Consider the following 13,930-nt stretch of genomic DNA (forward strand, 5'->3'; position numbering starts at 1 on the left):
GGTTGCATGGGGTTCATTCAAGCATAAAGATGATACCAGTCCCTTGCCTTTGTTGATAAACATTGAGGTCACCTCATCTATACGCTGACAAAGTTAGGAAGTTTACAAAGACAAAGTCTGATAGGCCAATCAAATGGTTCATTATACAGACTTTATTATGTACAATGACAAGACAATAAACAAAACAGGGAAATGTAGCAATATCTTAGAATATGTATTGTTCGTTTTTGTGATTACGGTTAGAGTTGTCTAACATTCTATCATACCACTTTACAGGTTCTTGTGTGGCTGGTGTTGTTGGACTAAAGATGCCAAGATATTGTTTATTTGGGGATACAGTCAACACAGCGTCAAGAATGGAATCAAATGGTGAAGGTATGGCAGACAACAAGCAAGTGTTATAACTAATGCTCTGCGCGTGTGCATGCTGGCCATAGGGTTCAACATAACAAGTCCAAGTTTTGAGATATTTTCTCAAAATATCAAGAGCTATCTTAAGAACCACTGAACCAATATTAGGGTTATTTGTACTCATTTTCATGCGTTTTTCATACTGATTCCAAAATAATATCATGAAAATTTAAAATTGAACAAAATTAAATTGAAAGTGTCAGTCGACACCCAAGTGGAGTGGGTTAATAGTGGTTTTAGACATAGTCAATTGGGGCCATATGGGTTTACCTAACATGGAATGATGTAAAAGGATTGCATCAACGTGTTCAGGGGACCTCCCTTAACAGGTTCTAGGTAGACACCCCTGAAAATATGGTACTGGGAAAAATAGAGGGCCATTTTAGCCAACTATCTCAGCCAGCATGGGCAACAATGTGCAAAGAGTTGTGATTTTGGTGGTTATACCCAGGTTTTGGTCACAGAATCCATTGGAGAAATCGGGTAATACATTACACATATCTAATAAACCAGATATGGTGCCCATTTTCTCTAAATAATTTTACAAGTAATTTTACCAAAATTACATAGTTACAGACTATAGTAAAAGACGAATCAGTAATTTTTCTAATAATTAAATTTGATTAGCAGGCTAGTTGCCACATCTTTTCCCTAACGTTTATCTTGGTCATACATTTAAGAAGTCTGCCATTTAAGATTTAATATTTCATGAATTGTCGACGCTGCCTAGCATGATGTGATCAAGCAAACTCAGTCGAAAGTCGGAAATATTGATTTTGAGATATAGCCAAACAATGGAAGTATTTCCTTTTCTTTCCTATTCTTTTGGCACCTCTTTAACTGCTCACATCTTTTTAACTGGTTGTCCATATTCAATGTGGTTTTTCTGCAAAATGTAGGTTTGCAAATGCTGTTTACAATCCTGATTTTACTTGATCACACAACACGATTTATTGAGTGATTAATTAAGTGTTTGTAACTAAAATGTTTGGGCAACTACTCAACATATCCGTTAGTTAGATTCCAAACCTGAAATATTAAACTTCTAATTTAACTAAATCAAAACTACACACACATCCACCTGTAATTGACGAACTCTTGTCTTTTCTCTCTATAGCATTAAAAATACACATCAGTTCTTCAACTAAGGGTATTCTTGACACATTTGGGACCTTTGAGATTAAACTTCGAGGACAGGTTGCGATGAAGGTATGTATATTTTGCCAACCTATTCCGAAACCTTAAGCACAATATTTGATTGGCATTCAATTTTTGTGTGTGTTCATAATGTTCGAGTGAAAATGTCTGTGTACTTTGTTTCTGATTATTTCCTGTTGCAAAGCTTGGATTGTGGTGTGATTTTGCTGGAAATTTGAAAAAAGATTCGTTTTAGAATAAATCATTATATTTAGTAGTCGTTTGTGATTTGCATGTAATCTGAATATCAATACATTTATGCAACTTATTATTATTCCTAATTCATTACTATTTTGTGCATTTTAACTTTCATAGGGCAAGGGACAGCAAACAACGTACTGGCTTCTCAGTCAGATCAATACCACAGATGAGTCTACGGCATAAACCGAATGAACATTTGTACAAAGCACACATATAAATACTTGAAACGATTAGACATGCCATTAATGGGCGCGTCAGACTTTCTCAGGAGACTGCTATTGATATAATGAAAGACAAAGATAAAGACAATTTATCGCGTCTGACGTCACCTGTCAATCAAACTCGAGCACGGTTTGTTTACAAGTGTCGTGACGATGACTTGCTGAACGCGGATTTATAACCGGGCGCCTTATTGTTAATTTTGCACCTTTCGACATGCAAACTATCTCAAAAGTTAGGTCTTTATAGTAGGAAACTTTCTTTGGTGAAGGCATCATGTCGACAATGCCTAGAAAAGCTGCTTTTTGCCTTGTAAAAGTACGTAATTTTTCGCCATTTGCTGCTATTCCTTTTCTCCGATCAGCACCAGATAGATCGGTCTTCCTTTTACGCGCTGATTAACCTGTGTAAACCAATCAATGATCGTAATTGACAGTGACATCAGACGCGATAAATTGTATTTATCTCTGTCTTTAATTATAGCAATGCATTATTTGAGCATTCCATAAATTCCACTTTCTCTAATAAAGTGTGTGGCCAGGCCTTGCCGTCTAGATTTTTAAGGTGATTGGTCAATCACTCTCTAGCATGATGCCAGGCAAGTGGTCAAATCACTCTCTACATTACAATGTAGTAGTCGAATCACTCTCTATGTCTGAAAGATCATTCATACCAATAATGAAACAATTACGCACTGTTGATACCTTCTCTTTCGTATTCAGGGATTAAGACTAATTTATTACGCTGAATACATTTAAAACTGTAAGCGAGCGATATTTAGCGTCTATAGCGAGTGAAAAATTGCTCCCTAGTTTTGGCGAGCGGTGGCGAGTGAGAGCGATTGCTTGCCTAAACCGGCAAAGGCCTGGTGGCCGTGTTATAAAAAAGACACATTGATTCATTCCGATGTTTCTTTATGTATATTATTTGATATTCCTTGATGCACACTTTTTGCTTTGTGGACAAACTCTAAAATGTTTTTTAACAACACGAAACGCCTGCAGCGGTTGCTGGATAGAGGCCAAAATAAACAGTGCATTATGGGAAAATGTCGACATCTAAAGCCCGCATGAATACGAATACAGCACAGGAACATGTCATTGTGTGTTTAAATGTGATGTTACACGCGAATGCACACTAAAACAGCAGTTGTAGTAGTATACATTTTCGAACTATTGATCACACGGAATCCTTCGTGGAGCTGTCAACAGTATTATTATCACACTCGCGTAAAATCTAATGGTGGCTAAAAAGGCGATGTCGACCCTGGAGATCAAACATTGGACTAGTAAGAGCAACCGTTGGCGGCGCATTGTATTATGAATTGCGAGATTACACACTACACACAAGTATTGCGACATCGCTGAAAAAGAAGAATTCGGCAAATTATAAGTTAAATATTTATCCGATATCCTGTCGAATTCACATTATGTACTTGATAACAATGTTCTTTGCATAAAAAATTCTTTTCAATGGGATAAAGGTATTCACTGACATCACTGTATTCCAGTGATTGCAATGGCGGAACTATCCATTTGAATGCAGAAAGGGTGAAACTTAAGTTCAGAAAATGTTTCAGATACATAGTTTCTGCATCGTATTACAGAATGGTAAAACAGAAGTGGCGGAAGAATGATTCACGCATGTGTCACGGTTGTTTGATGGGATCATTTATTAGTTTTTCAAACAAAACATCACGTATAAACAAATTTTAGGCTTAAACAGCTAAAAGTGATATCGTGCTAATGTATACAGATGCTCTTGAGTCGTTCTCAACTTTAATATCCCGTCTTTTACAAAATTATTCACTTTTATAGTATTTTTAAAGCTTTTTCGGATATAAAATGTATCTATTAATGACAAAATTGGTGGCGCCATTTAGTTACTGGAAATTACCATTTCAAGCTTTTAATACAAATAATTCCTTTTATTGTTTGATAAAATATGTTTATAAAATCTCCTTGTTGCTTGTTTCACCTATTCCCGCTGTTTTAATGGCGGTATTAATCACCGAACCCTTGCATATAAAGAAATATGATTTAGGATAAATAGCGCCATCTATAGTTTGCATTTACTTAATAATGAAGCCAATTCTATATACATCAAACAGCCGTGGTGTTGGGTGGAAGTAATCAACAGCCTTAGACAACAAAGGTCCTTCAAGGACTGGGTGACTCAGGAGAGAGAAAGATCGCGTGGCTACCTCATAAGGCACCCGATGACCTTGAATCACACCAAAACATTGCTTAAATGTTAATTTTATGTCCTTTATGGAGTAACCATGCACTTGACCTTATTGTTGCGCTTGTAATTCCCGAGTCTCCAAACGCTTTAACCCTTCCTTCAAGCACAATTTCCGTGAAACATTCTTCCTTCACCAATTTTCACCAATTACCCAGAAACCAATTAAACCATTTGGCGTTCATTGTAAAGGCATCTGGACATTTTAAGGACTTAAATGTCTTCTTCTCTGCGTTAAGGGTAGACGAGGTTGGTCGAAGCAGTCGATTTTCATTGTCTAAATCAATATATTATTGAAAAATAACACTTTGGTGTTTCGCAAAAATTCATGCTACAAATCATATACTTGGAAAACTTGCTTGATTTATTGTTGTTAATATGTTATAATTATACGTTTTACAAAAGTGTTATTGTTTCGGCCCTCTTTACAACATAACTCAAGAACCACAGGACCTCATAAAGTATATCTGTGATATTTGAATTCTTCTACACACTCGCTAAGAAATGATCACTGCAATTTTCGCCAAAGATCACTACCATTCGCAAGATGCTGTTTAATACCAAATCGCAGCAGTTTAAAATAATTGTTACCTTCACACGGATTTCCATTTCCGCCATTGGAAGCACTGGAAAACGCGTATGATGTCACCGTCCTATTAATTAGCATGGACATAATTATACCATGCAAAATACATTGTCCTTTGGTATATGGTCAATTCCAGCCAAAGCGGGCCAAAATTCTCTCTGGGGCCATTTTGAAAATGTTTTCCTTTTCAATTCTAGACTTATCAAATGAGACGATCATGTCTAGTGAATCATCAGGTGGAAGTGCCATCGGATTGAAAAATAACTTTTCTTGCTAGACCAAATAAAGTGTTAAATGCCCATATGCATGTTACCCACGAATTCAAGCATTTTTCACCTGTTGTACGCCATAAAATTTCACTTTCTTTAATATCTTTCAATATTTTATGTGTGACTCATATACACTAGAAATCGGTGAAGACTTTGAACGTAAAATAGAATTTTATTACATATACCTACAAAGAAATATTTTGGTTATTACAAATTTTAAGAAAGAACCAGGTGTACAGTTAAGATTGTGTCAATTCTTCGAACTCTTTCCAAAGTGGCTGTCATTTAACATTACTGTATTATTTCGAAAGATTAGAATAAATGCTTCATATAAATATAAAGTTAGATTTTGTATCTCGTCGCAGGATGAGGATCTCGGATGGATTCGTGGGTAACAGCGTCTGGAAAATAGCAATTCCTATTAATTTTTTTTAATAAAAATAAAAAATACTTTTCCCTATGTCAATAATTCAGGCTGCAATGGCACTAAAATGAATTTTAATCAAAATACAGACTACATGGAATATTTAGAATGGATCATTATGGCATTTTGGGTATAAAAATTTTGAGAATAATGAAGTTGCCAAATTCAAATAGACAGAGCAAACAGTTTTATATTATTATTTTAGTAAAATCATTCCATATTTTCATGCAGCAATATTCTATTAACTCGTGTTTGACAGTTCCTATGAACTAAAACACTATCAATACGTTGTTAACTATAATTTAAGTAGGGATTCGTGGGTAACCAAAATGTTCGTGGGTAACACATATTTGAAGGTATGTATTGGTAAGCGGCAAAATAGAAAATATTACAGAAGGTTGGAAACCACCATGCGGTTATTCCTCCATTGTGTTTCAATGATTCCCGTTTCTCTAACCAATTGAAAAAAAAAAAAAAATGGTAATTTAGGATAATCAATCAAAACTTCATGATGCAGCTTCAGTATACCTTCAAGAGGACGCTATTAAACAGGACTGTTTTGGAACCTATTTCGCATGTTTTCAAAATGTTAAGATGCATAAGAAACATATAATTTACGAGTAAATCCTTGGATTCGTGGGTAACGCCGAATTCGTGGGTAAAGCTATAAATACTATAGTACCGTTTGGGGTTTGCGTTTCTTAGGTGTATAAACTGTAAGTACTGTCAAAATTATAGCATACCCATGGCTTGAATATGTGCTGATTTAAACTTAAAATAAACAATCTCCTTATTTTTCAAGGTTAGCATCTATTCGGGATTCGTGGGTAACAAAAGTTTAAACCGTTGTAGATTCGTTTTTAAAGCGGTGAACTTATTTTTACGATTTACAATTTTAAGCGCTTGTCAAACTAAATTCAGTGTCCAAAGTCATTAAATGTTAATTTAAGTTATGGCAATTATATTTGCTGGACTCGTGGGTAACAGTTGATACGTGGGTAACGTCAAATTTGATTTTATGGAATTTTATGGGTAAAACGTATTTGCATAAAATAATCACTTGGACCTCAGAATTGTAGAACGAAACTTCGTTTCATGATATAGTCATTTATGGCATATTCACTTAACATTTTTCAGAACGATCATTTTATTTTTGATACGCGGGTAATAAAATTATTAGCCAAATTGGCTTAATGACCTCTAGCGTCCACAAACTTTGGTGGAATTCAATCGTTTTACATATGAAGAGAGATCATGCAAACGTCTTTCTAACGGTAATAATTTCATTTTGATTGAAGGACATTCAATGACATATATGGTGCTTTATCTTTGAATTCGTGGGTAACGCCAATTCATTTAAGCTATCATAACTTGTCCCCTGGTATGACTTGCTAGTAAAGGCCTATATGCACAAAGAGAGCACATTGGACGTGACATGATATGCTCCATCAATAACGTGATTTCCTTTATTAATGACATTTTAAAGTGGAAAGTTAACATAGAGAGAATTTTGTCCCGCTTTCGCTGGAATTGACCATATACGTAATGTGAAATCGACAGGATATTGGACAAATGCTCAACTTGTAATTTGTCGAATTCTTCTTTTTCAGCTATGTTGCATAATGTTTGCTTAATGTGTGTGTGTATTATTTGCCGGTTTGGTGACTAATGTAGGATGAGACCACTGACTGAGCAACATTTCAAATCTTTATACACTCGGACATAAATGTGTAGGCCTATGTTGAGTGACCCGCACAGGGATTCAGATTTGATAAAATGCGTCTATCAGTGTTTATTGTATTCAGCATATTTTTATATATTTGTTTTTAACTTTGAATAATAGTACCTTGACCTACCTTGACCTATGCCGTTCACTCCAACTGGGGGTTGAGTGGTGGCATCCGCATCACAATGTCCCGCCAAACTGTTCTGTCATCTGCTGTACGGCTGGCATTTATTATGGAGTTTAGGTTGGTTCTTTTGCAGTCAGCTAGCAGGCAGTCTCTCCACCTATTTGGTGGTCTTCCTCTAGGTCTGACTCCCTGGATGTGACATTCAAAGGCCATCTTTGGAAGGCGTGAGGGAGGCATTCTCTGGACAAGGCCAAAATAATGCAGTCTCTTCCGGGTTATTCTGTCCAAGATGGAAAATTCAACACCCAGGGTTTTGCGGATGATGGTGTTTCGGATCCTGTCTCTCCGTGTTACTCCCATTATCTTCCTAAGGCACATCATCTCGAATGTGAGCAGTCGATTCTCATCCTCTCTTTTCAATGTCCAGGTTTCTGCTCCGTATAGCAATATTGACAAAACAAGGACCTTGTAAAGCTCAATCTTGGTGTTGGTTTGGATGTCCTTAGCACTCCAGATACTCTGTAGTCTCTGCACAGCTCCTAGGGCTTTGCCTATTCGAAGTTTAATATCTTCTGAGCAGGATCCTTTTTGGGTGATCTTTCCTCCCAGGTATGTGAACTCCTCTACCTGCAGAAGCTGGGTATTGTCAATTGTGATGTTCAGATGGGTGTCTTCTTTGCATATGGCCTGGACTTCTGTTTTAGCGATATTTATTTTGAGTCCAAAAGCTGAGCTGCTTTGATGAATGAGGCTAACCAGTGTCTGGAGGTCTTCTTCACTGTTAGCAATTAGTGCAATGTCGTCTGCAAATCGTAAGTTGTTCACCACTTGTCCTTGGATGTTTACTCCTATGTTGGTATCGTGCAGGGCATACAACATAGTCATCTCCAGTAGGATGTTAAAAAGTTGAGGTGAGATTACACATCCTTGGCGAACTCCAACCAGGGTTGTAAACCAGTCTGTTAGTTCCCCATTTACTCTGACAGTACTTGCAGATTTATTGTAGAGAGCTTTCAGGAGACAGGTGATTTTGTTTGGGAAACCAAAGAAGCCAAGTGCCTTCCAAAGTCCTTCCTGCCACACTGAGTCAAAGGCTTTTTCAAAGTCGATGTAGCAACAGAAAAGGGCCTTCCTCATTTCAAGATGCTTCTCAACTATTTGCCTGAGGGTGAAGAGTTGGTCTATGGTTGAACGTCCTGGTCTAAATCCTGCTTGGGACTCTGATAGAATTTCTTCAGTTCTTTTCATGATTCGGCGTTGTAGAATAAGTGTAATTACTTTGCATGCATGGCTAAGCAAGCTGATCCTCGGTAGTTGCCGCAATCAAGCTTGTCTTTCTTCTTGTAAATTGGTGTGATGATAGCCTCCCCAGTCATCTGGGAAGATTTCGCTGTCCCATATTTTGGTGCAGAGCATATGTAGGATTTCGATCCCTGCGCTCCCAGCTGCTTTGAGTTCTTCAGCTGTGATATTGTCATATCCCGGGGCTTTGCCATCTGACATCTTTTTAACAGCACTTTCAATTTCCTCTCGTAGGATGGCTGGTTCTATCTTGCAGCTGGGCATCTGGGGAACACTTTGCGTTAGCTCCTCATCTGTTGGGTTCTTTTTATTGTATAGTTCTTGAAAGCTTTCTTTCCACCTATCCTTTACTTCCTCTGATTCAGTAAGAATCTGTCCATCTTTACTTTTGACTGTTTGCATTCTGATAGAGGCTTTTCTTGTAATTTTCTTGATGGTTGAGTACACTTCTTTTGACTTTGCTGCCTGATGTGCATTGTCAACTTTTTTGCAAAGGTCTTTGAGCCACTGATCTCGGCATCCCTTGACTTTTCTTTTTATTTCACGACTTAAGAAGTTGTATCTACTTCTCTTGGTTGGGTCCTTTATTTTTCTTGCTTTGCTCTACTTCGTTCGTTTGCCAGTTGGATGACTTCCTCGCTAATCCATGGCTTTTCTTTGTGTCCTTTTTTGTAGCCAAGGACTTTCTTGGATGTTTCATTGAATGCTGTCTTGATTCATTCCCACATAGTTTCAGTATCTGTGTCTGGTTGCTCCAGCAGTGGGGCAAATCTACCCCCTATTTCCACCTCATAGTTTTTCCTGTGTTCTGGGCTTTTTAGCCTGAAGATATCATATTGTTTTGGGTAATTTGGTTTCTTTTTGGCATGGAATTTCAAGCGTAGATTTGTTATCACGAGTTGATGATCTGATCCTACATCTGCGCTTGGGAAGCTCCTCGCATTGGTTACAGAGGTCTTCCACCGGTTGCTGATAATAATGTAGTCTATTTTGTTGTGGGTCTTTTGGTCTGGCGACTCCCATGTCCACTGTCGGCTGTCCTTCTTCTGCTTGAACATTGTGTTGGTTATAAAAAGGTTGTTTACTGCACAGAAGTTGAGCAGCTTTTCTCCTCTGTCGTTCCTTTGCCCATAACCATGGTTTCCTATAACGTTCTCCCATTGTGTGCAATCACATCCAACTTTTGCGTTTAGGTCTCCCATAACAAGTAGGATGTCATTTTTGGAGTCTTATTGATAGTAGTTTGTAGTAGGTCGTAGAATTCTTCTACCATCTCTTCTGAGTCGGCTGTATTGGGTGCATAAACCTGTAATACAGTCATGGCGCCATTTTGGGTCTGGAATCTAGCTGATAAGAGTCTTGCAGAAATTGGGTTGTACCCTAAGAGGGCATTTTGTGCCTTCTTGTTAAGTAGAATTGCAACTCCGGCACGATGTATGGAGTCGTTTCCGGAGCACAGAATTTTATATCCTTTTGAAATGAATTCTCCAGAATCAATCCAATGAGTTTCGGCGATTCCCAGTATTTCCCATTTGTACTTCTCTATCTGGTTCAATAGAATTTCAAAGTTGCCAGTCTGGTACAAAGTTCGAACATTCCATGTTCCAATACCTATAGTTTCTTTGGCAGATAGTAGTGCCGCCGTTCCCAATGGTTTATCAACACCAGCCCGGCTAATTGGGGGTCGACTTGGTGCTAGTCCCGCTTTGGTCTTAACTTTGGGAAGACCATCAAATCTTCCAATTGGATTTAGGGTTGCTGCGTCATTCTGTTCTACATGTTGTAGATCCATTGGTAGAAGTGGCTGGTTAATAGCAGGGCTTTAACCCTGGTGCTGTAAAGGCTCTTCATTGTGATGCAGTTTTGCTCAAAAGTAAGCTAGGCGGATGAGCGGTCCTCTCCTAGCCACCCTGATCTGTCCGTAACTTCCTGCACTAGTCAGAAAGTTAACAACCCCGCCAACTAGAAGGTAGATCAGGACGTTTACCCGTATTCGCACAAGTCGGTCGTCCCCTCACACTATGCTAAACTACATGCTATATGCTACATACTATGCTACACTACATGCTACATGCACTATGCTACCAGGGACGGTCTCCTCCTTGTTGTCCGTCATCATGCGATGATAAGAGAATACAGGTTTAGGGGGTTCAATAGTACAATGTAATATAAATTGCACTTAAAGTTTGATGTAAATATGTTTACCACAGGTTTAAATCATATTGTTCTATAGAAATGTTGAATGCTGTATACTTCAAGGTTGTGGTACATGTATGTATTGTGTAAGCAGGAATGATGTTATAATCTATTCTGATCTATAATTTTGCATTGGTATTTGAATAAATATTGCAGTACAGGGTGTCAAAAAAAAAACACACAAAAACCCCCCAACAGAACCCTTATTGAAAAGTTAATCAAATATATTTTGGTATGTAATGAAACCTTTATTAGTTAGCTTTAATAAACCGAAAGAAATATTTCAATCAGCGCACAACATTTGAAGATATTCTCTTTTAAAGAAATGTACCCGTTTTTCACTCTGTCCACCGAAAAGGTTTGGCTAGTTCAAAGAAGTAGTTCAAAAAAAGGAGTACACGTACCGTGCATGAATATCAAGCATTCCACAATGATAACTTTTTAAAATAACGAACTTTATTTAGGGAACGGGCTTGGCCGGTGGGCCTTTGGGCTATTGTATTAAGTGTTATTAACTTGTCGGCAAAATCGATGTGGGATGGGACTTCTGTTGCTATACTTGCAATTAAACTTATTTTTGCTTGGTTATTTATGCCTTTTTGTTACTTACTTTCTTACGTTGTTGTTTCTTGTTACGACGTGTCATTTTCTCTTTTTAGGCTAAAAGACTGTTTGGTATGTCCTTGGTTCTTCTGAAGCAGTGGCGTAGCTGGGATCTTTTTCCGGGGGGCAAGCCTGTATGGGGCTGGGGCCCAAATCCACCAAACAAAAATTTTGCCGCCCCTTCCTCAAAAAGGTTGACCCAATTTTTTTCGGTGGTTTGAAAAAGATAAAGAGCAAAAAATAAATAAATTAAAAAAAAAAAAGGAATACAAGGGATAGCGACTTCATTTTGATATAATATAGTTCCATTTTTTAACAAAATTTTAAAACTGTTCAAATTCTATCCGCACCTTATATCTTTCTTTCCCTTTTTTCCATCTCTCTCACTCCTTTATTACTTTGCCCTGCGCTAGGGGGGGGGAGCGGGGCCCAAATTGGCATTGCCAGGGGGGAAATTGCCCCCACCCTTCCCCCGGCAGCTACGCCACTGTTCTGAAGTGAGTTTATCGTGCTGCTTTGCCCTCTACCTGGTTGCCTCCTTGGCGAATACAGGTTTCAGTACCCTCCTTGTTCGCCGTATGCTTGTGAATGCTTGGAGGCTAGCTGGTGATGCTCGCTCATAGTGAATACGTTCCAATGCCTAATGCTATGTTCTTTGTCATTGACCGTGTGTTTCGGGCACGGTGGCTCTGTGGTTACGGCCTTGGACTCATAATCTGAGAGCTTGCTCGACGTGCGTGGGTCAGGGACAGACTTAAGTTTCGGTTTTCTACTGGCCCTCCGGGCCAGTGAAATGTCAAATCTAGTGGCCCTGCAATAAATTTACTGGCCCAGCTTTTTCAATATGTTCTACTGCAAAACAAAACCCCAATTTTTTTGTCGGTGCTTTTGGGGAAAATCTATATCAATTTTTATTATGTCATCATACAATGTGTATCATATCGCAAATATCAAAAAATCAAAATTATTTGATATTCCTCGTTTTCAAAATGTAATTCGATATGTCTGATGTGCTCTCAGGTCCCACAAAAATATGTGGAAACATCATTATCCGAGCCCTTAAAGTCAAGCAAACCTTAACATTTTAATGTTGTTTTGTACTGAATGTACTCAATGTAGAGAGTGTAGTCACTAACACAAGTTCAGTCAGTAGTCCTGCCCTTTTTAGTTCCAAAAGTTTCAAACTAGGCGGTATTTGTGGTATCGCTATCATCATCAGATATTATTATGTAGCGCATGGAAGAGCTAAGTAGTACATCGGCCTACTATCATCGTAAAAAGCGGCCATATATTTCCAACTAATTATTAGCAACGCAAGAATAAGAATATAAATATTAATATACAAAAAAACTCATTGAATAAAGATATAAATTCCAAGTGACAGGCAGAGCAGAAAACGTGTGTAAATATGACCATCAGTCACTGATATCTTGTCTTGTAAACTTGTTGCATGACTTGTGTTATATCAGGCTCAAAAATCTAGTGGCCCACCGGGCCAGCATTGTTGGAAGTTTACTGGCCCGACGCAAAATCCACTGGCCCCGGGCCACCGGGCCACTGCTTAAATCCGTCCCTGGCGTGGGTTCGATTCCCCGTCCCACCACCGCGTTGCGCCCTTGGGCAAGGCGCTTTGCCTCGCTTGCCTCACCCCACCCAGGTGCAATGGGAAGCTGTTAGGAGTAGACACAGTCGTTGTACTGATGAACCCTGCGCCACTTGTAGGCTGCAAACGTGGTTCCGACATATTCTAATAACGGCGGAATAAATGTAAAGCGCTTTGAGGCTGTTTACGGCATAAAGCGCTATATAAATATCTACATTAAAAAAAAACCAACGTTTTAATATTTGATGTAGCCAAACGTGGACAGAGAGAGAAACGGGTATATTTCTTAAAGAGGGCATATCTTCAAAAATTGTTAGCCGATTGAAATAATTGTTTTGTTTATTAAAGCTAACGATTTAAGGTTTCTTTACATTCCAAAATACATTTGATCAACTTTTCAGAAATAGGAAAAAAAGAGGGCACAATGAGGGTTTTATTGGGACACCCTGTATACAGCTACCTTCGACTTTATTTATAAATACATATTTATAAATACGGACGTAACCAATGGGCACGACATACTGAGACCAGCAAGCGTGACCGAATCATCATGCCATTGTACGCTATACAGAAAAAAGTATTTATTGGATAGCAAAAATACTACACATATTGGGGGGGGGGGGATATTGTTATATGTTATCTAAACAATAGTATGAAAGTATTTAAATATGTACAAACAATATACTAATTAGATAAAAAAAACGTGCTGTTTTGACTGCGTGCACATGTTCAGGAAAATGAGATATACGATTTTACGATAAGGCCACGAAAAAAGCCCTGTTCTACGGCGGACAGACCTTTCAAGTAGGGTCGGTTGGTCGCTTA

General features: G+C 38.3%; 3 protein-coding genes across 3 annotated transcripts in view; 1 reads left to right on the plus strand and 2 right to left on the minus strand.

Moving 5' to 3' along the window:
- The window catches only part of LOC140150661 (atrial natriuretic peptide receptor 1-like), a 90,775-nt gene extending 88,217 nt beyond the window's left edge, over positions 1-2,558 (plus strand). Inside the window, exons 20-22 of the mRNA XM_072172729.1 lie at positions 277-375; positions 1,529-1,620; positions 1,924-2,558. Coding sequence (XP_072028830.1) covers positions 277-375; positions 1,529-1,620; positions 1,924-1,992 — 260 coding nt within the window. The 3' untranslated portion in view covers positions 1,993-2,558. The remainder of the gene's footprint in view (positions 1-276; positions 376-1,528; positions 1,621-1,923) is intronic.
- Positions 2,559-8,724: 6,166 nt separating this feature from the next.
- Positions 8,725-9,105, minus strand: LOC140150031 (uncharacterized). Its single transcript, XM_072172035.1, has one exon. The coding sequence runs from the start codon at positions 9,103-9,105 to the stop codon at positions 8,725-8,727; it is 381 nt and encodes a 126-aa protein (XP_072028136.1).
- A 787-nt stretch (positions 9,106-9,892) lies between these two features.
- LOC140150032 (craniofacial development protein 2-like) lies at positions 9,893-10,495 on the minus strand. The gene has a single exon (XM_072172036.1). It carries the CDS (start codon positions 10,493-10,495, stop codon positions 9,893-9,895), a length of 603 nt encoding a protein of 200 aa, XP_072028137.1.
- Between the last annotated feature and the right edge of the window lie 3,435 nt (positions 10,496-13,930).

This window comes from Amphiura filiformis, chromosome 4 (genome assembly GCF_039555335.1).
Source record: "Amphiura filiformis chromosome 4, Afil_fr2py, whole genome shotgun sequence".
NCBI lineage: Eukaryota > Metazoa > Echinodermata > Ophiuroidea > Amphilepidida > Amphiuridae > Amphiura > Amphiura filiformis.

Bases quoted from the DNA above. Each gene is read 5' to 3' on its own strand.
- LOC140150031 (XM_072172035.1), bottom strand. From the start codon at position 9,105: ATGCAAACAGTCAAAAGTAAAGATGGACAGATTCTTACTGAATCAGAG.
- LOC140150032 (XM_072172036.1), bottom strand. From the start codon at position 10,495: ATGGATCTACAACATGTAGAACAGAATGACGCAGCAACCCTAAATCCA.